The sequence below is a fragment of the Anarhichas minor genome, unplaced genomic scaffold, assembly GCF_050575085.1.
Source record: "Anarhichas minor isolate MPS153535 unplaced genomic scaffold, ASM5057508v1 ptg000010l, whole genome shotgun sequence".
NCBI classification, from domain to species: Eukaryota; Metazoa; Chordata; class Actinopteri; order Perciformes; family Anarhichadidae; genus Anarhichas; species Anarhichas minor.
The window spans coordinates 3,801,186-3,826,596 of NW_027466456.1; the positions used below are offsets into that span (position 1 = coordinate 3,801,186).

The 25,411-nt window shown below is 40.5% G+C and overlaps 5 protein-coding genes across 5 annotated transcripts; 4 read left to right on the forward strand and 1 right to left on the reverse strand.

The window, feature by feature from the left end:
* Positions 1 to 3,018: 3,018 nt before the first annotated feature.
* Positions 3,019 to 4,391, forward strand: LOC142946403 (trypsin-3-like). Its single transcript, XM_076087600.1, has 5 exons — positions 3,019 to 3,076; positions 3,158 to 3,305; positions 3,475 to 3,610; positions 3,738 to 3,986; positions 4,092 to 4,391. The coding sequence occupies exons 1-5, from the start codon at positions 3,019 to 3,021 to the stop codon at positions 4,248 to 4,250; spliced, it is 750 nt and encodes a 249-aa protein (XP_075943715.1). The 3' UTR covers positions 4,251 to 4,391.
* Positions 4,392 to 7,342: 2,951 nt separating this feature from the next.
* Positions 7,343 to 9,437, forward strand: LOC142946405 (serine protease 57-like). The gene is made up of 5 exons (XM_076087601.1): positions 7,343 to 7,421; positions 7,526 to 7,679; positions 8,065 to 8,194; positions 8,337 to 8,591; positions 8,848 to 9,437. The coding sequence occupies exons 1-5, from the start codon at positions 7,379 to 7,381 to the stop codon at positions 8,998 to 9,000; spliced, it is 735 nt and encodes a 244-aa protein (XP_075943716.1). The 5' UTR covers positions 7,343 to 7,378; the 3' UTR covers positions 9,001 to 9,437.
* Positions 9,438 to 10,965: 1,528 nt separating this feature from the next.
* On the forward strand, positions 10,966 to 15,931 carry LOC142946407 (spindlin-1-like). The gene is made up of 5 exons (XM_076087603.1): positions 10,966 to 11,123; positions 11,865 to 11,906; positions 12,168 to 12,415; positions 12,521 to 12,754; positions 13,874 to 15,931. Exons 2-5 carry the CDS (start codon positions 11,887 to 11,889, stop codon positions 14,077 to 14,079), a joined length of 708 nt encoding a protein of 235 aa, XP_075943718.1. The 5' UTR covers positions 10,966 to 11,123; positions 11,865 to 11,886; the 3' UTR covers positions 14,080 to 15,931.
* On the reverse strand, positions 15,627 to 18,184 carry micos13 (mitochondrial contact site and cristae organizing system subunit 13). The gene is made up of 4 exons (XM_076087605.1): positions 18,011 to 18,184; positions 17,553 to 17,709; positions 16,814 to 16,871; positions 15,627 to 16,536 (listed from the first exon to the last, which is right to left on the reverse strand). Exons 1-4 carry the CDS (start codon positions 18,037 to 18,039, stop codon positions 16,439 to 16,441), a joined length of 342 nt encoding a protein of 113 aa, XP_075943720.1. The 5' UTR covers positions 18,040 to 18,184; the 3' UTR covers positions 15,627 to 16,438.
* Positions 18,185 to 20,480: 2,296 nt separating this feature from the next.
* Positions 20,481 to 25,077, forward strand: hsd11b1la (hydroxysteroid (11-beta) dehydrogenase 1-like a). The gene is made up of 6 exons (XM_076088567.1): positions 20,481 to 20,565; positions 23,407 to 23,537; positions 23,744 to 23,947; positions 24,025 to 24,118; positions 24,580 to 24,745; positions 24,894 to 25,077. Exons 1-6 carry the CDS (start codon positions 20,481 to 20,483, stop codon positions 25,075 to 25,077), a joined length of 864 nt encoding a protein of 287 aa, XP_075944682.1.
* The last annotated feature ends 334 nt before the right edge of the window (positions 25,078 to 25,411 follow it).

The window sequence follows — 25,411 nt, forward strand, 5'->3', positions numbered from 1 at the left end:
TCTCCGCATGCTTCAGCACTCTGAAACTTCTCATTTGTTCTCGTTAAACGGGAATAATTACATACAAACGTCTGATTCGTATATTTCGTTGTGCGTACTTCTTCATATATTCCTTATTTTACCTCAGACTTTATAATACACGCCATTCACACACATGTTCCACTGCGGTCAAACCAAACACTAACAGATGAGTCACGATAGCCTATCAGACTTCTAGCTATCAGACTGTGATCTCAAGACTTTAGAGTCTTGCATACTTGTGATTGTGAGAATATAGACATGCACTCATCACTCATTTAGTTGTTGGCGCAACATCACACTGACAGAAGCCAACAACAGCCCAAAGGTCACAGCTAAAGAGTGGATCCGTAACAAATTATTTAGTTTTTTTTTCACTTCAGTTTTATCAAACTAAAAGGTCACCTAAGCTTAAGTGGCTCAGTGTATACAAAACAGTGAGAGAAGAAAGTTTAAGAATTCTAAGAAATAATGAAATATGCTTAAAGTGCCAAAGATACAAAACATGGACGCATAAAGAGAACTGGATTCAGCGAGGCAGGGCCCCGTTCCTTCCTATGAAAGTTACTCAGTGGCGCTTGATGCAAAGAAAGTTTGTCTTCAGAGTATAAAATTACGCAGATCTACCGGCGATCTTCTGCATCCATGGGGTTCATAGAGCAGAAACTAGCGTTCCCTTTAACCCCGCCTCCCAGCCCTCGGTCCAGACTCGTTGTCGGACTCAATCACATGAACGGAGGAAGGGAATCAACTCTGGATTCGGCTATTAATGCATTTACCAACTTTTAGAACATACTGATTTAAATAATGCTAATACAGTGCTCTTACTGGGGAGTTAATGTACCTGCTACAACAGACGTGTCTTTCCAAATGTAAGTCAATAAGAAAAAGTATTTTTAGGCCCAATGGCATCACGTGACAGACGTAGATGTTGTAATTCCAGGATTTGGCCACTGAGCTAAATGTGCTTCAAAGCCTGGCGCTCTTGCTGGAGGCCTCATTCAAAGGGAAAAACTGAAAATATCAAATGACATCAAATGGAGAAGAGAATGAATTGGTTACTAACAGACTGTGTGAAAACTCATCCCATGCTGATCACATCATGTGTGTACGTGCTTCAGGCTGCTGAGGCTGCTGAACCACACGCTTTATATTTACTGTAAGAGCGGAAATGCTGCATTTCTTTACTGACCGCATGCACTCATCACTATATGACAATTAAAGGTGTTACCGACGCACAGAGGATGTGTCTTAGGTCTTGTCGAAGCAGACCTTAACCACAGGGTCCCTTACTGAGCAAACTGTGGTATAAAAGGGTCGACTTGACACCTCAAAGAGAACAGGATGAGTATCACCAGCATGACGCATGCTCTGCACAGGTTTCTGCTTCTTTATCTCCTGATGTATCTTGGACTTTACGGTAAGACTACTACGTCTGGTCTTAAGTCTACATATTAGAGGTAATCTTCCTGCCAATGTTATCTGTGCAGGTGGATATGGCACCGACAAAGGATTCTGTCAGGTATGTTTTCTGTCCGTTAATAAAAAAATGTAATGTCAACGTTTTTTAGTCTGAATGGTTTCTCGTCTTCTAGAAACTGAATAAAGAAATGAAGCTTCTTCCTCCTCACAGGGTGATTCTGGTGGCCCTCTGGTGTGCAGTGGGAAGGCTGTTGGTGTTGTGTCTTTCAACATGAAAAAAAACTGTGACTACCCAAATGTACCCAACGTCTATACAAATATATCAAAATACCTTCCCTGGATCAAAAAGATTCTCAAGCAACATAATTGTTGAATGTAACAATTCTGTGATTGCATTGCATTGTACTGGCTCCTCTGCTGTAGAACAGCTGTCCACCTCCACGTGAGGTCAGCTGACACTGTCGCTGACTTTAAATCTCGTCTTTAAACTCACTTTTACAGAATGGCCTTTCTTAACAACTGACATCCTTTCTTTCTTATCATGAGCTGGCTGATATGTTGTACGGTAATTATTATTTTCAACCTCTTGCAGTTATCTGTTCATGCCGTGTGAATTTACAAACTGTGTGCTTTTTGCTTGAAGAGTGCTTTATAAATAAAACGTATTATTGTGGAGGCATTGCAGTATTCAAGTTGCCCCGTCACTGTTTGCTCTATATCTGAAATGCAAATAAAATGTCAGTTTCAAATGTCAGAGACTGTATATGACGGATGTATGACGGATGTATGATTCCGTCATATAAATTCAGAAGAAAATGTTTGAGTAGGCTGTTTAACCAAAACCCCCAACAGCCAAATGATTCAAATACAGATACTAATAAAGATACTAAAATCATTACTATCTGGTATCTTAGCATTAATGTCTCTTTTTTCATAAAAGAGATGTACAACAAAGTGCTATTGAGTCATCAAATTCACCCAATTTAAGTCTTATTGTGAACTTGTGAGGTGAAGTGGGTCCACAATGAACAAAACTGAAAGATGCCGCGAATAAATCATGAGCTAAATAAAAGGAAGAGGAGAATCAAGAATGGATTCATAGTGACCCGTATGGCCACAGTGACACATTTTGACTTCCAACATACAGAATCCTGGTGTTGCATCTGAGTTATTCACTTATTGAATTCATCTAACAAAAGTCCTTTAATGTTGCTGAGCAATTATTCATAAAAAATGAAGAAAGGAGGATTAGAATGAACTCAACCAAGAGGCTGAAAGTGTCCTAAATATAAAAGTGAATAATGAATGACATAAGAGGTGAAAGAGGAAGAATGTGAACGAATGTGTGAAAGTCATCGCATGCTGATCATAAAGTGCTTCATGCTGTTGAGAGAAAAAAAAACAAGATGATGCAAAGATAACATACGTTGCAAACTGGCAAACAGTCATTGAACAAAGGATGCGGTTAAAAGTCAAGATAAAACATGAGGATCACGCTAACCAACACAGCAAAGCTGTATAAAAGGGTCTACATGACAGCCCCAAGAAGAGAGACAGGTCAGCTGTCTTGCTGGCATCATGCATCCTCTGCACACATTTCTGCTTTTTCCTCTCCTGGCGTATCTCGGACGAAGCGGTAAGATTCTCAAAGTATTATTATCATTTTCCAACCATTTAATGGGACATTAACCTCATTTTGATTTTCTTATCTTTGCAGCAGATGGGAGTGAAATCATAAATGGGGAACGAGCCCTGAAGAACTCGATGCTGTATATGGCCTCGGTGCAGGACAGCGAAGGTCATCATATATGTGGAGGGTTCCTGATCAGTGAGGACTTTGTGCTCACTGCTGCACACTGTGACGAGTGAGTAGCATTTCCTCTTCCAGCAATCTTTAAATCATGTAATTAGAAATCAATTGAAAAAAAGATGTCAAGATATATAAACCAACTTTTTAAAAATAAGAAATTATTATTATTGTACATTATAGTTTTAGAAAATGTACTGACACCCCCTTTGTTATCTCTCATTCAGTGGCATTACCCATGTTGTTCTTGGCACCCACGATCTCAAGAGTGTTAATGATGACAACAAGATATACATTAAAAAAAAATACAAACACAAATCTTATCAGAATGTAGGAAGTGGTAATGACATCATGCTCCTCAAAGTAAGTACATATTTCCAGGTGACATCATACATTTGTTGAGTCATCTTTTTTATTGTTATCAGCTCCATATTCCAGCAATTGTTATGAAATTAGACATTGCATTAGTTGTAACGTTGTGTGTCTCCAGCTGTCTAAGAAGGTTTCACTGAACGGACGAGTGCAAACAATTCCTCTTCCCACATCTGAAATGAACAAACAAGACGACTGCCAGGTGGCTGGATGGGGATATATAAAGACTGGTGGTAGAGTTGTTGATGATCTGAGAGTGGTGAACGTCTCCATCATCAACCTGAAAGTCTGCAAGGAGCAATGGGTTGGTCTTCCCGACAATGTTATCTGTGCAGGTGGCTATGAAACAAAGAAAGGATTCTGTCAGGTGGGTTTTCTGTCTGTTAATAGAACATGTCAGCTGGTATATAAATACTACAAACATCTAAAATCACATAATGAATAAGCTAATGAAGACTCTTCCTCCTCACAGGGTGATTCTGGTGGTCCTCTGGTGTGCAACGGGAAGGCTGTAGGTGTTGTGTCTTTCAACAAATTTGCAAACTGTAGCTACCCAAATGTACCCAACGTCTACACCGATGTATCAAAGTACCGTCTCTGGATCGATGGCATCCTCAAACGTTACAAGTGAAAATATTGCAAAGCATACATTCACTGTACTATGGAGGTTTTACGTTCAATCAGTGTGACCGAAATTCAAAATAAAGGTTTATTGCAAATACCGTGTTTGATTTCCTTCTTTAACAATGTCCTCAGAAAACACAAATTGTATTTAAGTGAACAAAAACGACAGTAATAATAATGGTTATGTTGAGCGTGTGAATCAAGTGGAGTATAAACGTGATAGCGTAAACGTGATAAGTATTTGTACCCCGTACCCTAACCCTTATAAATGACTTATAACTCATCTATAAAGCATGAATTAAGGGTGCCTTATTAGAAAGTGGTAGCATGTTACCCGTTTACCATTACTCATTTGGTTTGACCATACCAACAGAATTAAAGCTGCAAAAATGTACTTCACTGATCTTATACACAAGACAACTGCATGGACTGAATTCATTTGTAAAATGTGTTGGTGATGGGGACACATCCTCTCGTGTTCAGTCTGCCCGAGGTCTCAAGCTCATCACAGGTGACTCTTGATAAAAAAAATAAAAATACTGTACTGAATCCCTGCAGTTTGAGTTCGCTCCCGTATTAGTCACATGATGTATATGCTTTGCAAAGTTGCGAAATAGCATCGGCCGTAAGATGTGGCAGGAAATTAAAATAGATGGAAATAAAACTGTGAAGATCAAACTGCTGTAAAAAAAGGGGCAGACTTGAAAAATTAAGAGAACCATGTGGATGGGTTGATCCGGAGAAGGAACTTTGAGATATGTAGACGTTGGGTACATCTGGGTAGTTACAGTTGAAAGACGCAACACCAACAGCCAGCCTGTTGCACACCAGCAGAATCACCCTGTGAGGAGGAAGTATTTTGATTTGTTCATTTTCAAGATGATGTAAGATGTTTATACCTTTTTTGGACTAGAAACCACATTTTATTCAACACTATTTTTTTCCAGGAGCTTGGCTTGTGTTGGCAGATATTCATGAAGAAGTTTGGTCACAGAAGTTGGCCAGTGAGGACACTCGTTAAGGGACTTACTGAAATGTAGAGAATTACAGAAGCAGTGGGTTTGAAACAATAAAAAAAAAAACAATCTCTGCGAGGTGTGTCTCCAATGACCACTGCAGCACTGTGTGATTGAATGAAAACAACCCATCACTGGCCTGCCCCCCAACGTGCTTCATTCAAACCCAAAATCAAGCAGCGATGAATCCAGACTATTGTCTCAAAGTTGTCGTATAAGACACTTCATACATTCTTGCCAAAAACAAAATTAAACTCACAAAGCTGTCTGGCCGCGTAGCAACAGCTGAGTTGCAGCGAGGTAGAGCAGTGTGTGTACTGGTGGTGCTGTTAGCGGTTAGCCAAACACGCCGACCAAATCTATAAAAGTGAGCTGGTACAGCAGTATGTTTACTGGTAGTTCCGTTAGCTGTTAGCTAAGCATACCGTCCAAAGCCTTAGCTGTTAGCCAAACACACTGCAATATGTTATCCCCCCCAACTGTGGGCGCAAAGTAGCAGATGGCCTCAGCTGTGTTGTCACTAGCAGCCGGTTTAAGAGTAGTGAGTGAGGAGTTAACAGGCAGCCAATAAAAGATGCTTTGTCAAGCTGCGACCACGAGAGGCCCTTGAGTATGCAGCCATAATTGGGCACCCCGAAAATATTATGCAGTTTGGTTTCAGCAGAATGCGAGATTAGCCGTGGACAGACACAGAGATGCACGCTTATTCAGTCATGGACGTACATGCACGCGCACACACACACACAAACAGACGCATGCACACACGCAACCAATCTCATGATCATCCTGGCGGGAACAAAAATAATGTGTGAATCAACTGAAAAAGAAAGAGCTATTTCAACCCTTATACAAGCATAACCTCATTATTTAATTTACTAGCTGTCTCCTTAGTTTAAGGCTTTGTAACCTGAGCTGAAGGACCTGTTATAAAGCAGAAATGAGCTGTAAGATATGAATGCAGCAGAATCGGTACACCTTCACCTACAATATGACGGAGGACATATTTGCATTGTGTTAAAGCAAATAGTACCAGTAATATTATAAAAATGTTTATTTATTTATCTTATCCAGGCACTTCAGCTGAAACAAGGGCAAAGGTCAGCTGTGCATGTGCGTCTCTAGCCTGCAGTATCCCCAGTCCATAAGATCGATTTTCACGACATTTAACTCAAAGACATGTTGGAGTCTGGTGTCCGTGTGAACATGGAAACTGTGGTTACTGTGGTTCAGCTACTTTGTCACACTTTTCAAAGAAATGTTTGTTGAGCAGACCCACACAAAAGAGCCTCAATGCTCCATAAGAAAGTTGACTAAATATGGTCATTCCAAATTAATCTCAATTTGAAATGCTGTATTATTTAGCTTTCTGTGGTAACGGTCTTCATCAAGAGATATAAAATTATATTCAAGTCAATAAAACAAATGCAAAGGTTCTTCCTCCAGTGATCAGTTGAGCTCAACAGTGCCAACAAGTACTTAATACTCAACACTTAATAGAGTTTTACCTGTGAATACAAAATTGATGTACCCAATCCCAAACAGCTGAGAGACTCAGTTGCCTGGTAGAGCAGCTGTTTGCAGAAGCCTACGTTGCATTACGCAAAACCACAATCTTTCTTAAGAACTCTCTTTTCAACACTCAACGTGATGCAACGGGATGAAAAGAGGAAAGCGAAATAACTCATCACACTTTGCAAGATTTAAATCTAAGCAGTATCATTTAGGAATAAACCACAACTTAGTAAGAATCCGCCACATATACACACACATATGGCCCTTTTTTCTCTTTTTGCCCCTTTGTGGAGTTTAACTACCATTTATCCCTAAATGTTTACCTTTGCTAAACAAGTAGTTGGATTTTTTTGGGTGACACAAATGGCAGTTTGAACCCTCGGAGCATTGTGGACCGCGGTTATGTCTCTATCGCCACCGGTTTCTTGCATCAATTATGAAGCCTTGTTTTGGAAATCTAAAAACCACATATTTTGTCATCCCACCAATGACTTCAGGGCATGTTAGCAAACACACTGAAGCAATGAAGACCACAGGATAAGCAAGATATTTTCTCCTCTAAAAATGACAAGACCGAGAGTAGCAGGTGTGGATTTGACCAGAGACCATGGCAACCAGTTTCGTGCTACTGCTGCTCTTTGTCCTAAATGGTAAGCTCTCTATACATAGCAAAGACATATACATCTGCATTTACTACAAACCTGAAAAACATACCTGGAGAAACAAATAATGCATGAGGATTTTTGTGTTTCAGGAGCTGATGGTTCTCACATTGTTGGAGGCAGAGATTCTGCCCCGCAATCGCGCCCCTACATGGCCTCGCTGCAAGTCCGAGGTCGCCACAACTGTGGGGGAGCCCTGGTGAGAGAGGACTTCGTGCTCACGGCAGCACATTGCCAGATACCCATGTAAGATTTTTTTTTTTTTTTTTTTAATATCGCGGCCACCTGTTTCAATTCAGTATGAAAATCCACTTGCAGGGACTTTTTAGTTTGCCAGACGTAAGTAATCCATCATAGTTAACATTACATTTGTTTTTATTTCTTTGTCAAACTGAAGCTAAGTCTCAAGCAGGAGTCATTTTTAAAACCTTTGCACTCTTTGACAAATGTTCACTTTCAAGTCTCTGCAATTGTTGTACTGTACTTACAAATCAGTGATTTGTAGATAGAAAAATGTATCTTTAAACTTAAATTATGCTTTGAGACAGACAAATGATTTCTGTTAAGAGAGATTATTACCGGCCTTAAGAGCATATCTAATGTCCAATCGTCATTCAATTGTGATCTCTAGACCTTATACAGTGGTACTTGGAGCTGGTTCCCTGACCGCCAATGAGCCTACAAAGCAGGAGTTCAGTGCAGTCAGATCCATTCCACATCCCAACTATGATGGGCATGCAAATGACATCATGCTCCTAAAGGTGAGGACAGTTTAAATTGTTGTTTATTACATAAACATAATTTTGCTATGTAGCGAGTATATAGTGTTTTCTTGCTTGCAGAAAAAGCACACAACATGATGTTGAGATGACATTTTTTCTACCGTTAATGTCCTCGTCTCAGCTCAGCAGTGGAGCCCGACTGACTGAAGCAGTGCAGCTGATCTCTCCGAAAAGGGGCCGGCTGAATGCATCCAGTCGGTGCATCACAGCCGGCTGGGGGGCTGTAGGGGATGACGGCACCTTACCAAACAGGCTCCAGGAAGTCAACGTGACCGCCCTGTCACAGAGGACATGTCGCAGGAGATGGAGAGGTGTTCCGATCACCAGGACTATGGTTTGTGGCACAGGGGCCCGCATCTTTCAAGGCTTCTGCTCGGTAAGAGATTGCACTGGCAAGACATCGATCGAGCAATCAAACTAACCTTTAAAAAAGGAGTTGTGTGTAAAGATGGAGAGAAACTAAACATCTTCTCCTGTAAAGATCCGAGATTATCTTGTTAATAGAAAGATCTGTTTTTCCCTGGTGCAAAATGACGGCACCTTATTTTAGGTGTGCAGTAAGCAACTAATATTGAGCACAGGTAATAAAAAAAGAGGCCATTTCAAACAAAGCGTATTTTTTTCTGTTAAAGGGGGATTCAGGTGGTCCGTTGGTGTGTGATGGAGCTGCAGCAGGCGTCGTCTCCTTCTCTGGACGCCAATGCGGAAACCCCAGGACCCCTGATGTCTACACACGCATATCGTCCTTCAGGGAATGGATTTCAGACGTGTTAAAAAACAATTAAGATGATTAGATCGAACGGCAATATGTCAGCATGCTTGATTGGGATCTACTTTTCAAGATAAGGCTCTTTTTAATATAAAAACACGTGATGTTATGTTGTTTTATTGCTGTGGTGAATTAAATGAGGTAATACATTGTGTTGTGTTACTTCTTGTTTTTGCAAAACTCTCACAAAAAAAAACAACAACATGCAAACACATTTCTGTGAGTTGAATTTAATATAAAAATGGCAATGGGAATGCTAATTACATTGAAAAAATGTGATAGAGTGACACCACCATAGAAACCATGAATTCTGTGTTTGCAACTTTGGTGAAAATTGTATTTTATGGGTCAGGTTTTGTTCATGTTTGCATATTTGGTTGGTAAGTAGGTCATTCTTGCAGCATACATGTAACTGTCATATTTAATAAAGAATAAAAGTGGTTGGAAAGCTGAGCAGGCGTGGCATTCAGTTGAACTACAAGTCCAGCCTGAGTGAGGTCTGTTGAGTTAGCAGCGTGATATCATCCGCATTTACAGCCTGTAACTTATAAACTGCAACCGGAATTTGCAACTTTAATTATGTAATGTAATTAATAACGTGGCATCATTTTGATGGCTTCCTTCTTAAAGTCCATTAAGCCATGGAAATATGGCCAAGATAAGTGCTCAACAAAGTTTTGCTTAAGTTACATCCATTCAGGTTACTCACGGTTTGTTGTCCAGTAGATGAAGCGGATGAATGAAGGTTAACGTGTACGTGTGTACGAGTGTGTCAAACTACGCTACAACAACAAAAGTAAAGCACATGCCGCGGCAACTCAAAGCAAAGAAAGACGGTAACTGTCGCTGTGTCAAATGAACAAGTAACTCATTTAAAACATGTTGAAACACTACTTCGGCTGTCGGCGCCCTGTGCAGGCACTGAAAGACCATGACGTCATCAGCGGGTGCCAATTTATTACCACTGTATCGCCAGGTTGATACCAACCACAGCCTGGCAGCATACTTTTTTCACATCAAGAAAATGTACTCATCCTTTTTGGCTCCTACAATAATGACGATATAGGCTCAGGTGACAGTGGTGCATTGAAGTTGTGCAGAGAGGATCGTATTTCAGGACATTACAAATACACTGTTTTCTGTAAGATTCCATTTGGGACAAAGTATGAATACCTTGCTGTAAAACATCTGTGAAGGCAGGAGCCCAGATGTTCCCAATCAGTTGCACATACTCACTAACCCTTAATTGCTTCCCGAGTGGTGAATGTAGCTGCCCATGCAGATGTATGATGCCCATGATAGTGATATGCATGAATGCATATCACTATCATGGGCATCATACATCTATTATCTGAATGATTCAGATAATATTTCAAGATCATCACCGCTGCTGCCTTCTGGTGCTCCCATTTGCAACTGCCCTTGCCGGTTTGAATCATGCAAATAGTTTGTGCATCCGAATGTTTAAGGTTGAAGTTTGACCAAAATAATTCACATAGATGAGCGGTGGGTTTAATTTCATTTAAGATATGTAATTGTATCCAATGTGTATCCAGAATTGTAGTGTTGTGTGTTTGCTGATTTTTTTTGGAACTAAAGATGCAAAATGTTGTCATGGGCAGTACATGTTACAGAAAGAGTGAAGTCGGAAACATAATCATAAGAACTTTACATGTAATGCTGACACCTATCTTACGCAGTCTGCCCCTTTAAGTCAAATTCTAGGAAACTCTGGCGTCACAGAATATCCCGGCCTCACTTCGCCTGTTGTGGTCGGTTGGGTTGTGTACGTTTTCATGTCAATCATACGCACTAATGCCGTAATTACGCTATTTCCGAAAACACCCGAACGCAGCATGCAGTACCGTCTGCAACACCTGTGTAACTTCGGTCGTTAAAAACTCAAGAATCACTGTCACCAAAAGACTCCAACTCCCAGTATTCATTGCGCGCGTGTTCACGTCCGTCTCCGCGGTCGTGGTGACCGAGGGCTCGCCGGGAACTAGAGTCTCCTGTCCGCATCTCCCATTTTCCACAGGTTTCGCGAGATTTACACAGGCGGGTTTGGTGTGTGTGTGTGTGTGGCAGCATTTCTCTGCCAGACGAGCCGAACAATACTGACATGAAATCTGCGTAAAGGTAACGAAGACATGTTCCGAGGCTGTTAACACACAGCTGTCCCCGGTGTTTGTTACCTGTCGTCAGCGGGGGGTGGGGAGACACACCGAAGAGCGGGTGTAGCTCTAAGCTAGCCGCCTCCACTGATCTCACAGCAACATCTGCATTGAAGCTAGGACAGAGTGGTATTGATAACCTACAGTGTGAGGTGTAGGTGTGTTGGATTTAGTCCAGCACAGGTGGTACACGGCATGACTTAACGCGTAGTTTATCGGGCTCGCCTCGTCATATTTTACATGTGTGTAGCTAATATATAAGTTGTTTCCACAAAAAAATGCACCCGGCTAACGTTACATTCTGTAATTTGTCAGATACAGAGAAATGGCTGACATATGCTCTTGAACTTGTGTCAGCCATAATTATTTTTTCTTCAATGGCTTTTAAAAAAAAAAAAAAATCCTCAACTGAGGCTGTGCAACGAATATGACAAACGTACACAGTCTCGCCTCAGCAGACTGTGCATGACAAACAGTGACCTCCATGGCTGTGTAGTTAAAGTAAATAACCAGGAAGTTGTTCCATCATGCTAATCTATTGGCTGCTGGAGTTGTCAGTCTCGGGTCTCTTCCAGACAAGGCCAGCCTCTCAGCTGAAGCAGAGGCCTTCCTCATGCTGTGTAGTACAACAGTACATGTGAAGTTTGGCAGCTGTCTCGCTCACTCACATAATACCTGAACCTTGCCCTGTCTTTCTCTTAATCAGTGACCTTTGACTTTCTGGAGGCATGTCCAAGAAAAGGGGCAGGTATGTAGAAAACAAAGCTACTGTGTATGTCAATCACGTGATGCTGTAAACGGTGGTTATTGAACAGAATGTAATAGTAACTATAATGTCACAAACAGCGACATGTCAAAGTGATTAATCCAGGTACACAGTACTGTAAATACCCAATATCCTACATATATATATTTACTTCTGGAATGAATGAAAAACATTCACGCTGCATACAATGTAGGTTTTTGATGGCGGCAGCCGCTGACCTGCATATTCATACTGTATTACCAGAAAGCGGAGTAGCGGGGAGCTGAGCGACACGTTGACCCCGGATCCCAACAGCATTCTGGGAGTCCGCATTCAGCACAACTGGCGCGAGAAGGGGAACCAGAGCAAATGGAAGGGAACGGTGCTGGACAGGCTCAGCGTGAACCCGTCTCTCTTCATGGTGAAGTATGACGGCTTCGACTGCGTCTACGGCATCGAGCTGTTCAAGGATGAGAGAGTGTCCAGCCTGCAGATCCTGTCGGAGAAAGTTGGTGAGTTAGTAAGCCGCTTAAGCAGTTGCATTATGAATCGCCACGTTTCTCACTTTTATATTGCATGTCCTTTTTTTTTTTTTTTTGCGGCTGTGTCTACGTAAGTAAACAACAAGATTAAGATACCTCCAGGGGCGGAGGAGCTGGTGGGCAAAGCTGTGGAGCATCTGTTTGAAAAGGAGGATGGAGAGAAGAACGAGTGGCGAGGCATGGTCCTCTCCAGAGCTCCCATCATGACCAACTGGTATTATATCACTTATGAAAAGGACCCCGTACTTTATATGTACCAGCTGTGGGACGACTACGCTGACGGAGACCTCAGGATTCTGCCTGAAGCAGGTACTGTTGATTTGTGTGTGTGAGACAAAGACAGATTCATGACTCGTAAAGGTTTATTGAATATTTTTTTTTCCCCTAAGCTTTAACGATCTGCCATGTGACGTTTGAAAATGATTTTTCGTGAAATCTTTTTTGATATGGATACCATGTGAGTTCCCCCAGCAGTCATGGTTTGTCATTGAAGTCTGTATTTATCACTAATCTACGTCAGAGGGTTCGACTCCCAAGTAGCAAACAGGGAAAATGACATATTTTAAAAAGTGAGCACTTCTTCTTGCCGCCTCGGACACAGATACTCTTGATATCACGCTGTCAAGAGAAAAGGTGGAAAGTGAGTGCTTGGAGTTAAAACAAAGGCAGTGTTTTCTTGGGGAAATTAGATATTTATGGTCGAGATGTTGAAGAAGGAAAGCCAAGACTCTAATCCGTGTTTTCACCAAACAGCTGTTCCAGAGGTAATGGCTATGTTTAAACATCCACAAACTGCTGCATTTAATTTGAGGATATTCTATTGACTCTGGCACACATCCACCGTAACACCTAATCACGTTTTAATTCAGATAGTGAGACTTCTTCGTGAAAGACACTAAGATACTACGGCCTGTATAAACTCCTATATTAATATTTCAGTCTGTTAAAGCTTTGTGTCCATGATCATTTTCACTCAACAGATTACAAGCTTGACTAACTCATGATATATATATATATATATATATATATATATATATATATATATATATATATATATATATATATATATAGGATTCTTACACTTGTCTGGAAAGTCTTGACAATTATGGAGAATGTTTTTTAATTTCTAGGTCTGTAAATTTATTGACGTAATGTTGATATTTAGCAAATTGGATTTGAGAAAAAAATGAGAGCGGAAGCACATTTTTGTGATGGAGTAACGATGAGATGGACCGTTTAAAGAATAACACAGAACCTTTACTTTTAATACTTTTCATGCATGTTTCTGCTCAGAAACCAAACGGGACATTATTCTATACCCACTTTTGAGATACTCGTTAGCCGGCGGTGTTTGCCGAGTTACACGCGGGGAACGTTTCGATCTAACTCCGACTTAAACGTGACTTGTTTTCATGTTTCACTCCTCAGAAAACAAACACCTGTTGCCCGCAGACAGGAAGCCAGGAGAAGAGACGGAGAGTCTGGTGGGGAAACAGGTGGAGTATGTTACTGACAAGGGCGTGAAGAGAACAGGCCTGGTCATCTACCAGGTCCCGGCCAAGCCCTCCGTCTACTACATCAAATATGATGATGACTTTCATATCCATGTCTATGACCTGGTGAAAACCACCTAGAGATGGTGGACACTCTCCAGCCTCCCTCCATCTGCTTCTGTTCCACCACCACCACCCCCCCGTTCCGATCAGATTTTCCCAAAACCATGTCAGGGTTGAATAGTTATTATGCTTTATTGTTCGGAAGAGAAAAAAAAATTAAAAAGTGCACTCTGTTTTTTCATATGCACAGCAGAACTGTAGCACCGCTATGCTTGGCTATATTTCGATGAGATTGGATTGTTTTATTGTTGCTGTTCTACTTTATACTGTTATGTTTTGGACAGTCCAAGATTGCACTGCCCAACAGCTGCAAAGTGCAGTTGTTACTGCATTTGTATTGCTGTCGTTGAGATACTCTGATTTGTCCTTTTAAAGTATTATCTTAATTAAAGTATGACTCAAAAAGCTGCTCAAAATACTCTTTTGAGACTTTTCTTTGGATCGTCTAACTCGCCAGTAAGCATGATATACACATTATATCTAGACTCCTTCCACTGAGGTGTCTATTGAATTAAATGGGCCGATACATTTTTTTTGTATTGTATTTATGTAACCATATTATCACATTTAGTGTTAGTACTGGAAGGAAGGAAGGAATGAAAGGATTGCAAAAATCACCATAGTGGGGCCCTTATATTTACAAAAGCCTTTTAGATGAATTACACTCCTGTGGAAATATACTCTTGCACCATATTCAGCATCGTATCGGATATTTTGCACTGGTGATGAAGACGCAGTTTGCTAAATTCTCATTTAAATTTGATCCCACACAAATCATAAAAGTGCCTTCCGGCTTGTCATCTTTGCAATATTGTACATACCGCATCTCTACCTGCGCTCTTACTGAGTCATTGCTCTTATGGAGTCACTGCTCTTACTGAGTCATTGCGTATGAAGGCTGCTATTCGGTTTTCATTCAGAAGTGGCGACACTGACAGCTTGAGGAAAGTTTTGCGACCATCTAGTTTATATCAGTGCTGTGTTTTGCTCTTAATGCCGTATGAAAATGTACTTTAAATATTACACACATCTTCATTGGTTGTATAAGCTCACTGTTGATCTTGTGGGGAGCACTTTATTGTATAAAGTTTACATGTTTAGGTTATGGTACGCTATATAGTTTCCCCCCAAAATGCTTTTTTCCTTAAGAGCAAATGTGGCAGAATAAATGCTTTCACGCATGAAGAAAAAAAAGTGTTGCAATACATTTAGATGACAGTATTTAATATGTACAACTTGTGTAAAATGCCTTGTAATGTTGCCTGTTGTGATTACTCTCATTTATATGAATATGTCATCAAAACCACCAGCTTTTAGTGAAAGGGTCGTTTATTTACATAAGATATAAACTGAATATTTACCCGGTATAATCAACGGACAAACCAGTTTGTTGACAGCAACTAACTAGCTCTGGTTCTAGTCTTTAGAACTGTCTTTGTCTTGCAAACATGACATGTACGATTGCCATATTGGTTTCCTCCCAACTTTGTCACTAGCGGCTGAATTGGTTTTTGCCCTCTCGGTCTTCTCCAAGTCGCTCAGTGTATTCCTCGGTGAGCCAGTCGGTCAGTAGGTATGCTCTTACTGTATAATCTCAACAGTGAACACTTTATTTTGACAGTGGAGAAGTGACAACGTGTGACAGAAGCGGTACGGTTTGTTAAACCCACATAAAAATGGAAAAAAAAATAACAAGAGGTTTACACTGTACATCACCGCTGGTGGTGCTGTGTGGTGTTTGTGTCGTTACAAATGACTGTGCACAGTCTTCATGCATTAGATCACTTCCTGCTCTGAAGTTGTAGCAGCATCGACAGGCAATTTGTGTCATTGTTAATCTGCCATGAGTAATAAAGAGTTTTGCACATTTGCTTGGTCTGGTTCTTTGAACACGCCGCCTAGATTTAACGTTCAGCTTCCACCTCAACAAATCAAACTAAAGACTGGACGTGTTTCAAGATGGATGTATTGTTTAGTCACAAATGGTGAAACTGCATATATAAGACAGACATTCTCTTCAGAACATTTGGGTAGTTAAGAGAACAAAGGGGAAAATAACTACTGTATATTAGACATTACTGAGCAAAATTAAATATGGTGGTATACACAAAAATGAAAATGTTTTTAAAAATAAATTTAGCTTCCTAGCATTATGTACAATACAATGCCAATATCCTTTAGAGAACCCCAGTACCCTTTCAAGAGACTGCCCTCCATGCAGCTGACTTTCACACAACTTCTTTTTGTCTGTTTTCGTTCATGTTGGGCTGTTTCTTCTTTCTTGGGAGGGACAACAACGTCTGAAGAAGTAACGTCTTTATTTAAGTGCAAAACTCAAAAAGATTGATAAATGTCAGGCTGTCCGGAGAGTTCCTGTTCACTTGGTGAGGTCTTTCAGGTACTGCAAACCCTGATTTGTGTATTTAGTTGCGTTTGTTGGAGCCTCCGAAAGAGATGAAATTGACTGCCGCACCCCTGAAATAAAATAAAAGAAATCAATGGTTTGGGTTTGAGGCATTGAAAACACATTTAGGTTGTTAACCAAATTAAAATTAATCATATTAGTGATGCTGAAATGAATTACTGCCCCGATGAAATGCCAACAAGACCACTGCATCGGACAAGTAAGGTGCATAACCACAATTTCAAATCTGGGCTCAAAGCACAAACTCATGACATTATCGAATGAGTGACCTTTCTTTGAATAAAAAGAAAAAAAGGAAAAGAAACAAGCTTTTCATTCAGCTCTTACCAGAGTTCCACGCCTGAACCGGGGAGAATTCAACCTTAGGTATGGTTGGAAGCTGAGTCTGCGGAGAGGAGGAGGGCTCTTTAGTTTGAAACAGCACAGTGCTTTGTCGCTGTTAAATATAGCAGCATTTGAAAACCAGTACAGAGAGAGATATTGAAGTGAAATGTGAAAGACATCTTTTTTTGGCTTTGTTCGGTTAAATAGTGCGCCAGGCCTACTAGTGGCAATGAAGATGGAGGGCAGACAGTTTTGTGCAAAAGTGGGCATATTACCCCAGAATAACACGGGATTAGAAATATGAAACATTATGAAATATAATTGGAATATTCTGTAGAAAGAATACACTGTAACTTAGTTACCGACTACTAACTTTACTGAAAATTGTGTTGTTTTTAGTCTACCAAAGAGAAATAAAGGTATCTTTGTGTCCAGATTACAACGGCATTAATGCCTCTTCATTCGGAAATAAACAGGCAAGTTGCTTTATTTTGATTATATTACTATCGTTGTTGCTTTTAAAACTGATTTGTGTAAGCTATGCACTGTACATACATTATTATTTTCATCTTATAACTCCATGAGGGATGGGCCATGAGATAGAAGGACACTTAAAACATAAATCTATTATTTCATCTATTGTGTGAATCATTAAAACCTTTGTATACGACACTGGCTTGTTTGCCTACTGCAGGGTCATTTTGGGGGAAAAGATGTATATGCAGCTTATCTGTAGCATTACCTCCAGGCCAAAGTACTTCATCCACTCCTCTATGGCGGGGGGTATTGCAGCCTTGGCCTTCTTTAGGGCTTCTGAGCCCTGCTCACTGCTTCCCAACAGACCAGAGTCACAGGCGATGTACAGAGCTCCTCCTGCAATGGTCACCTTGGTGGCCAGTCTGAAAATCAAAGAACAAATGCATTCAGGCTCCAACACCAGATAGCCCTCCTCTGTATCCAGTTATAAACATGTCAAACCGATAGACAACACGCGTATGTAATAATGTTACTAGTTAGTTATTGAGCCAACTAGTTATGCAACCAGTAAACACAGTGTTTGAAGAGGACAGCTGGAAAGCTCTCGGGCAAACTGACAGCAACGTTAAACTATTAGCTAACATGCTAATAGTGCAGCTAGCACCTAGCTAACTACAGCAGCAATGACTTCAGGGAAATTGCGGGTGGAATAAAAATACTAACTTCACTACGGGCAAAATCCTTGCCGCCATGGTCCACAACGGTGTAGTTTCCTTTTAACGTAACGTTACTGTTGTTCCAGGTACGCCAACAATACGCTTAGGTGAAGGCTATCGGGATAGCTCAGGCTATGACTGAAGGACAACCCCGCTTGATCGCTGCGCACGCAGGTTGTGTCAATAAAGTTTTACTTTTCAAAAGCTAACGCTAACGTTATTTAAGAGCCGCAGATTCGTCTCCTCTTTTTTGCATCTATAGCGATTACAGTCTTTTTGCATCTATAGCGATTACAGTCTATGGATTAAAATCACAATTTCGGCAATTTACGGCCAAAGGAAAGAGATGTTTTTTTTGTTTTTGTTTTTCAAACAAACAAATAGAAGTAGGTATTTCTGTCTGAGAAGCAGGTCAGCCAGATGTATAGGGACAGATCAAATAAGGTAGTGTTGAGAACTCTTGTTTCTTGTTTGTTGTACTTTACTTTTTCTGTTTTAGTAGATTTAAAAAAAAAAAAACTATATTTACCTTACTGCTATTCTATTTTGCACTGGTGTCTATTTCCTATACACGTAATACATATTACTCTATTATATTGTTCAGATATGTTTTATATTTTTTATTGGATTGTTTTTTGTTGTAATCTCTGGCACAAGAATTTCCTTTGGGATTACTAACGTTGATCAGTGGTGGGCCGTCAGGGCCTTCAAGGCCTTCTCTGCTGGCCTAAACAGAATCACAAAGTTATAGCTATTTTATAATTTTATAATTTTTCATAAATACACTACATGTGTAATTTATAAAATTATTCTTCCCATTATCTTATGTTCTCATTGCACAGCTACAGTCTTCCTCAGTTGCTCTGCTTCCAGCACAGCTTGTTTTAAGTAGAGCTTTTCTCCAATCAGATTTCACCCCTGTGTCTCTAGGTAAGAAGAGAGGCCCGAGGCCTGCAGACTCACAAGTGAGTCTTTGCAGTTTAAGTGAATGGGGACGATATTGTTGATTGTCATAGTGTTCAACCAATCAGATCTTTAGTTTGACATGTTGGGCGTATTCTTTGACGTGCCAGAGCCTGCTAGCTGGCCTACAAGTACGTCAACATTAACTCGCAGCTCAGTTTTCAGGTGCAGCGCTGCAGTGAGGTGCAGCGTGCGCTGTGATTGGTCAGTGGGCGAGCACGTGACTATTGTGAACTGAAACTTAACTAGCCAGCAGAGCTTAGTTGGAGGAGTAAGAGTCCAAATTGAAAGATACGGAAGAAATTATAACATTTTTGGGGTTTTGCTTGGTGTAGTTTATTTATTTTTTTACTGAGATCCCGGCCCCGCTGCGAACCGGCCGCCACAGACCGGCTAAATACAACTGGGGAGGCTCAACTGTCATCACTGGCGTCCATGAATCGAGAAGGACTTCTTACTGGAACTGAAACGATGTTCTGTACAACCGTGGGATTAAACTCTTTAACAAAGAAAGGAGGATGGACTTTGTCTTTAAGTGAACAGCATTTGGTAAGTGAAGTGCGTTTGTTTGTTTACATCTGCAGTAACGTTACTACTGTTCATTTGTCTATCGTGTGGTTTTTATGAATAATATTTGAATGGCTCGTGCTCTTGTGTGGTGGAATGCGTGGATCTGCTGCAGGTTTGCTGGGTTGATTTGTCGTGCTTTGTTGTCATATAAATATATGTGACCGGTTCTTGTGAGTTTGTCATTGTGTTAATTACATTGATTTTGAGTATATGCATTGTCGGTTAATGACGCTGCGTCCCGCCATGCGTGTATTCATGTATCTGCACTCTGCAGTTTGTGTTTTGTAGGTGTTGAGCTTCATGTAACATTTTATTTCACTTGTCAAATGTTGCAGTGTTATGTGAATATGCGGCTTTTACACGAAACAAATAATAACCCGTAGGTCATAATGAGGTTATTAGGAGGTGATTCAACTGTAGAACAGCAATGAAGGCCCAGGTATAAAATGTACGGCCCGCCACTGAAGTTGATATCTTATCTTATTTTATCTTAATGTTTTAATTGGTAATGGGTGGAGGAGGAACTGATAAAGGACTTATGTAAGATAACTTAGATAAAACTATTCAAGGAAGGAATGGAAACTCCAACATGAATGATTACATTAATACTGCAGTGGAAGAGAAGAAAAGAAGAGTTCACCTACAACAGAATAATGCTTGTTTATTGAAATTCAAATTATGCACTTTACATAACAGGAACGCCTCCAATTGGTTTATACGAGCAGTCAGTCAAGTAGCCAGCTCTGGTCCGAATCGAGCTCAACAAAGCTTTTATTCAAACAACACACCCACTTTACGCACGCCAAGAGAAATGGACAGGAGAGATTACACGAATGGCACTTTAGTGTCCTCACATTCCCCGCGCAAGGCAGCTGTGGAAAGTGGTGGAGTTGTTGCGGACACTTGGTGCTTAAAAAAAAAGAAACTACCAACGAGTTCAAAAAATGGGAACTTTCACTAAAGTCTTACTAACTGCTGCTTGTGTCGCTTTCCTGGCTGTCAAGTGGACTGCGCCCCGTTTTGACTCGGGTAAGAGAGACGCAAGGTCAAAGTGGACTTATCTAAAGTTAAACTTATCTAAGTTCATTTTAGTTCATTCGGCCTTTAAAACCTACGTTTATCAGGTTTGCTGTAAAAAAAGGACTCGATTCTTGTTCTGCTCGTTATGCGCTGCAGTAATTAAATCCCTTCCAGTGTCAACAACGAATTCCTTTTTATCAACTGCTGACAAAGAGTCTTACGTGCTTTTATTTATTCCCAACTTAACGCACGTGTTGGAGCCATGATGTAGTTTGTTTGTTTTTATTTCTATCTTTTGAAGGACACACTAGGTGCATTTACACATTTATACTCCATAGGGTTGGAGCATTAATGTAGAAGTGCATGTAGGTAAAGTGGTTTGTTTGTAGCCTCGAATACGTGTCCGAAACAAGTTCTCCCGGTCGCCCCTCAGTGGCTGACGGATAACATCAGATATCGTGTTAAACAGTCACGACACACTGTACTCGGGCTTCGTCCACCGAAGAGCTCGTCTAAAAACTGTTCTATCTGTGAAAGCTTCTGTGAATGTGTTATATATGCTTTTATTCATATTGTATTTATTTGCATTTATCTGATGTCTCATGTCTTTTTGCCTTATTATAATATCTGCCTTCTTAGGTTTTATTTCATTTCTCAAAGCACTTTTTTGCTAAGAAAAGTGCTATAAGGGTGTTATTATTATTATTATTATTATTATTATTTATATTGTGTCAGTACTCTTGACTGTTGGCACATACAATATGAAGCCCTGTACAATGTTCAAGAAGATTAAAAGACAAAGTCACCTTTATTTTCACCAATAGTAATAAAGGATAGATTTTCTTGATCATTTCTTTGAATGACCACTGAAGAATTGAATTCATGAATGTTGAATTTTCCCTGCAAATCTCCACAGACATTTTTATAGAATACAAATATGAGGGAAAGGCCTCTGTAGTATTGACAGTGGAGATACGCTGTCATAGAAAGGGGTTTGTTCTGAACAGTATTCTGTCAAAAGTTTTCCGCAAACCTCTTTGGGAAATATTTTTTGTGAGCGTTCAAATGAGGGAATATTATAGTTATTGCAGCAAATTAGGTTTGTCATATAATGTGCAGTGGCAGATTACATCTGTTCACTATCTGTAAGCGCTTATCAAGGTATATGGTGAAGGCACAGTAAATCCTGAACAGGTCGTATACGTTATCACATGACACAGACAGACAACCATTCACAGCTGCGGGCAATTTAGAATCAACAACATACCTGCATGTCGTTAGCGAGGCAAAGCCCACACAAAATGTTCAAACCAGCAGGTTCGAATCCGTAGCCCTCTGATTATGAGGCGACAGCCTCCACCACACCACCATATCATACCTTGATAGAGAACATTAACTGGCCAATTTAGCAGAATTGCTATGTGCTTCTTTTTTTAAAAGACGTTATCTAAGTTGTGTCTTTTGACTGCTGATCTGCTTCCCCCCCTTTCCAGAACCACTCGGTAGCATCTCTCTAATGCAACATTAATGCGTCTATTTAATGCAAAAATCATCCACAACACAATACATGTCTCGTGTTTTTAATGTTTAACTCTCCTCCAACATCTCGTTATTGTTGAACATGAAAGTATTCTATTGGTTGAACGGCTGGAATCCACATGCTGCCGAAAGGACTTGAATCGGTTGTGTGTAGCTCAAGGCTGTCGGATAAGCAGCCATTAAGACATTTATAAAATATGACGTCAGTCCATTTTACTACATTATGATAACCATATCATCTAATCAGTGGATCAATATTGTATAGATAAAGTTGGAATGTTGCACATGAGCGCGACGTGTACTGCCTCATCACGTGTACAGTGTGGACCATATAACGGGACCGCGCAGCCTCAACTTCACGCTGCAAGTCTTGAATGTGGACCGTGCAAACTCATCATGTAACAGCGATGGGATGCTCGCTCAAAATGCCTGCGTATAACGAGGAGGAAAGTTTAAAGCTCCCCTGGGGGGAGTTTAGGAAAGGAAGCACAAACTGAGTGAGTAATTGGTGATAATCTGACACGCTTTCCGCTTGTGACCGAGGGAGAACGCAGCACTTATCCCTGCTGTGAGGAAAGCAGTGTACAGTCCAGTGTCCGCAAGTCATAGAATTACATATAGCTTGAGTCAATGGGGTAGTCGTATGTTTTCAACAATTGCGACATTATATCAAACTAACTACCACAGCTGATACTACACCTTAGTACACAGCACGGGTACATATACAAGGGACTATTTGACTGTACAGAGAAGGGACAGACGGTTGTGGCTACATCTCTTAGCTCAATCTCTTAGCTCAGTGTCAGAGTCCAATGAACATTGGGTCAAAACTGTTTAAAAGCCCTTTCAAGTGAAACGGCCAGTCTTGACCTTTGAACGCGTTTATTGCTGCTGTTTGCATTCATCCTGATGCACCGCAGGACGGCTGTAGCACAAACAGACCTGGAATACAACTGCACATGTTGTGCAACCCGTGTGTTGCAGAATGACAATAAAGGATCCTTGAATCTTTATGTTCTTGTGCTGAAGGATTCTAGAAAGAACGGAGATCGTGGGTTTACAGAGTTGATGTCAGATAACAGTTCAATGTCATCAAAGCACTTTCAAAACTCTATGTCATTTTTTTTTTAAATTACCACATGCAAATGGATATTTACCAAGTTTATATCACACACCAGTTGGCACAAATACCTCCCAGGCAACATACCTGTAACAGTGGCACTCAAATTGAAATGTTTATTAATTTCAATCAACGCAATTGTGGTCACAGCACACATATGTTTTGTTTCGTGTGTTTCATTTTTCTCTCAGAATCTCTCAGAGGTGCGAGGGTATTGGTGACTGGGGCCAGTACGGGTATTGGTGAACAAATGGCATATCACTATGCCCGCTTTGGAGCCCAGGTAGTAATTACAGCGAGGAGGGAGAAAGTGTTACAGAAGGTTAGTGAACTTAACATTGTAAAAAATAAAGCTCAAACCACTACATGTATCAACCACTAGTTCTGTTCTGTGTCCATAGTAAGACATAGTCTGGACAGACAACAGCTTGATTGTTTATATGTAATAACACTCTATCTTCATTTGGTTTTCTTCATACTCTTTTCTGCAACTGCACTGGATCCCTTCTGTCTCATCACTGCCTATAGGTGGCAGAGAAATGCCTGAGTTTGGGAGCCCAGAAAGCTCTCTACATAGCGGCAGACATGGCCAGCGAGTCAGACCCCGACAAAGCTGTAGATTTTGCTCTGGAAAAGCTCGGAGGGTTGGATTACCTGGTTCTCAACCACATCGGCCCGAGCCCCTTCAGCATGTGGGAGGGAGATGTGGAGCACACCAGGTGGCTGATGAAGGTAGCGCAGCGTTCTGATGGTCTATCTGCAACATAAAACGAGGCGAATGCACTGATCGTTGTGTGTGCTTTCCAAAGGTCAACTTCCTCAGCTATACTCAGATGGCTTGGAGAGCTTTGGCTTCCCTTGAGCAAAGTAAAGGAGCACTGGTGGTTGTTTCATCGCTTTTAGGTAAGTTTATCATATTTATACACGTTGATGAAAGCAAACTGTGAAACATATACGTATGCATGCAGTATTAAATAGTTTTCACCCAGTAATAACAAACATTGTGGAATTTGGGCCTCGTTATTTTTACATTATTGTTATATTAATACTCATATTATAAACCTGCTTTGTATAGCACTTTTTCATATAAAACATTATATAAACAAATTCACCTCAAGATCCATTTAGGAGCTGTTCAAATTTCCATTTTTTTCTTAGGAGTTAAAGGAGTTAGATGAGTTCATAAGTATACCACAGCACATGCAAATCCACAAGGAAAGTGTGTCCTTTTTCAGATACATGATGAATCCAATGAAAGTTCCTAATTTGTAGTTTAAACCTGTGAATGTCATAAATTAAGCCAAAAGAAGGCCACAATAGATTTTTATGTTTTTACATCCAACTAATATATTGCTGCTTTACAGGTAAAATGCCCAGTCCCTTCGTGGCACCGTATACCTCAACAAAATTTGCCTTGAATGGTTTCTTCGGGGCCCTTTACCATGAGCTGGCTATGAAGAAAAGCAATGTGTCCATCTCGATATGTACACTGGGGCTCATTGACACTCAATCAGCTATGGAAAAAGTCAGGTCAGTCAAGTCCGAATGCAAAAGTGTCTCACAGCTACATCAGAGCGATCACTGATACTTGTATATTGAATTGCTGCAACGTATTTGGCATCATGTTAACAACTGCTTTCCACAGTAGTTAATGGCAGTGCGTTTCTGTGTCCTGTAGGGCAGTCACAAATTTACCAGCCTATCCCGCCACAGATGCAGCCTTGAACATCATCATTACAGGAGCCACGAGACAGCCGGAGCTCTTCTACCCCTGGTTCACCCACATTGTGACTCTGAGCAAAGACTGGTTCCCTTCCATCACAGACTATATCATGCAGAACTCCTACAACTACATCCCATGAAAAACATTAATTCTGTAATTGATGTTTTTTTGCCCCAATCTTTAATTTTTTCAGATGGAAAACTTGGGACACTACATGCAAAAACATTGTTTTTTCATGCACTAGTCAATTATGATATTTTGCTGCCATGACATGTCTAATTTCAGACTGGTGGAAAGAAATCACCCAAAATACACATTTAGGTTTATATTCTACTACTTTGTCTATTTGCATCTGTGGATTTGTCCTAAAGCATTAGATAATGCCTCATTTATATATTTATACACAGAATTACTTGAAATTAAAAAAAAGTCTTAATGTGAGTAATCAACTGGAGAACTTTCATTGTGACACC

What these genes read in the sequence shown, in the direction of transcription:
- LOC142946405 (XM_076087601.1), top strand. Translation starts at nt 7,379, where the DNA reads ATGGCAACCAGTTTCGTGCTACTGCTGCTCTTTGTCCTAAATG. An exon ending in GCACATTGCCAGATACCCAT is followed by an intron (nt 7,680 to 8,064) that starts GTAAGATTTTTT and finishes TGTGATCTCTAG; the next exon opens with ACCTTATACAGTGGTACTTG. An exon ending in ATGACATCATGCTCCTAAAG is followed by an intron (nt 8,195 to 8,336) that starts GTGAGGACAGTT and finishes TCCTCGTCTCAG; the next exon opens with CTCAGCAGTGGAGCCCGACT.
- hsd11b1la (XM_076088567.1), top strand. Translation starts at nt 20,481, where the DNA reads ATGGGAACTTTCACTAAAGTCTTACTAACTGCTGCTTGTGTCGCTTTC. An exon ending in GGGAGAAAGTGTTACAGAAG is followed by an intron (nt 23,538 to 23,743) that starts GTTAGTGAACTT and finishes CACTGCCTATAG; the next exon opens with GTGGCAGAGAAATGCCTGAG. An exon ending in ACACCAGGTGGCTGATGAAG is followed by an intron (nt 23,948 to 24,024) that starts GTAGCGCAGCGT and finishes TGCTTTCCAAAG; the next exon opens with GTCAACTTCCTCAGCTATAC.
- LOC142946407 (XM_076087603.1), top strand. Translation starts at nt 11,887, where the DNA reads ATGTCCAAGAAAAGGGGCAG. An exon ending in GATCCTGTCGGAGAAAGTTG is followed by an intron (nt 12,416 to 12,520) that starts GTGAGTTAGTAA and finishes TGTCTACGTAAG; the next exon opens with TAAACAACAAGATTAAGATA. An exon ending in CAGGATTCTGCCTGAAGCAG is followed by an intron (nt 12,755 to 13,873) that starts GTACTGTTGATT and finishes TTCACTCCTCAG; the next exon opens with AAAACAAACACCTGTTGCCC.
- LOC142946403 (XM_076087600.1), top strand. Translation starts at nt 3,019, where the DNA reads ATGCATCCTCTGCACACATTTCTGCTTTTTCCTCTCCTGGCGTATCTC. An exon ending in ATGACATCATGCTCCTCAAA is followed by an intron (nt 3,611 to 3,737) that starts GTAAGTACATAT and finishes GTGTGTCTCCAG; the next exon opens with CTGTCTAAGAAGGTTTCACT. An exon ending in CAAAGAAAGGATTCTGTCAG is followed by an intron (nt 3,987 to 4,091) that starts GTGGGTTTTCTG and finishes TCCTCCTCACAG; the next exon opens with GGTGATTCTGGTGGTCCTCT.
- micos13 (XM_076087605.1), bottom strand. Translation starts at nt 18,039, where the DNA reads ATGGCGGCAAGGATTTTGCCCGTAGTGAA. An exon ending in AGGATTTTGCCCGTAGTGAA is followed by an intron (nt 17,710 to 18,010) that starts GTTAGTATTTTT and finishes TTTGATTTTCAG; the next exon opens with ACTGGCCACCAAGGTGACCA. An exon ending in GGTTCAGGCGTGGAACTCTG is followed by an intron (nt 16,537 to 16,813) that starts GTAAGAGCTGAA and finishes ATTTTATTTCAG; the next exon opens with GGGTGCGGCAGTCAATTTCA.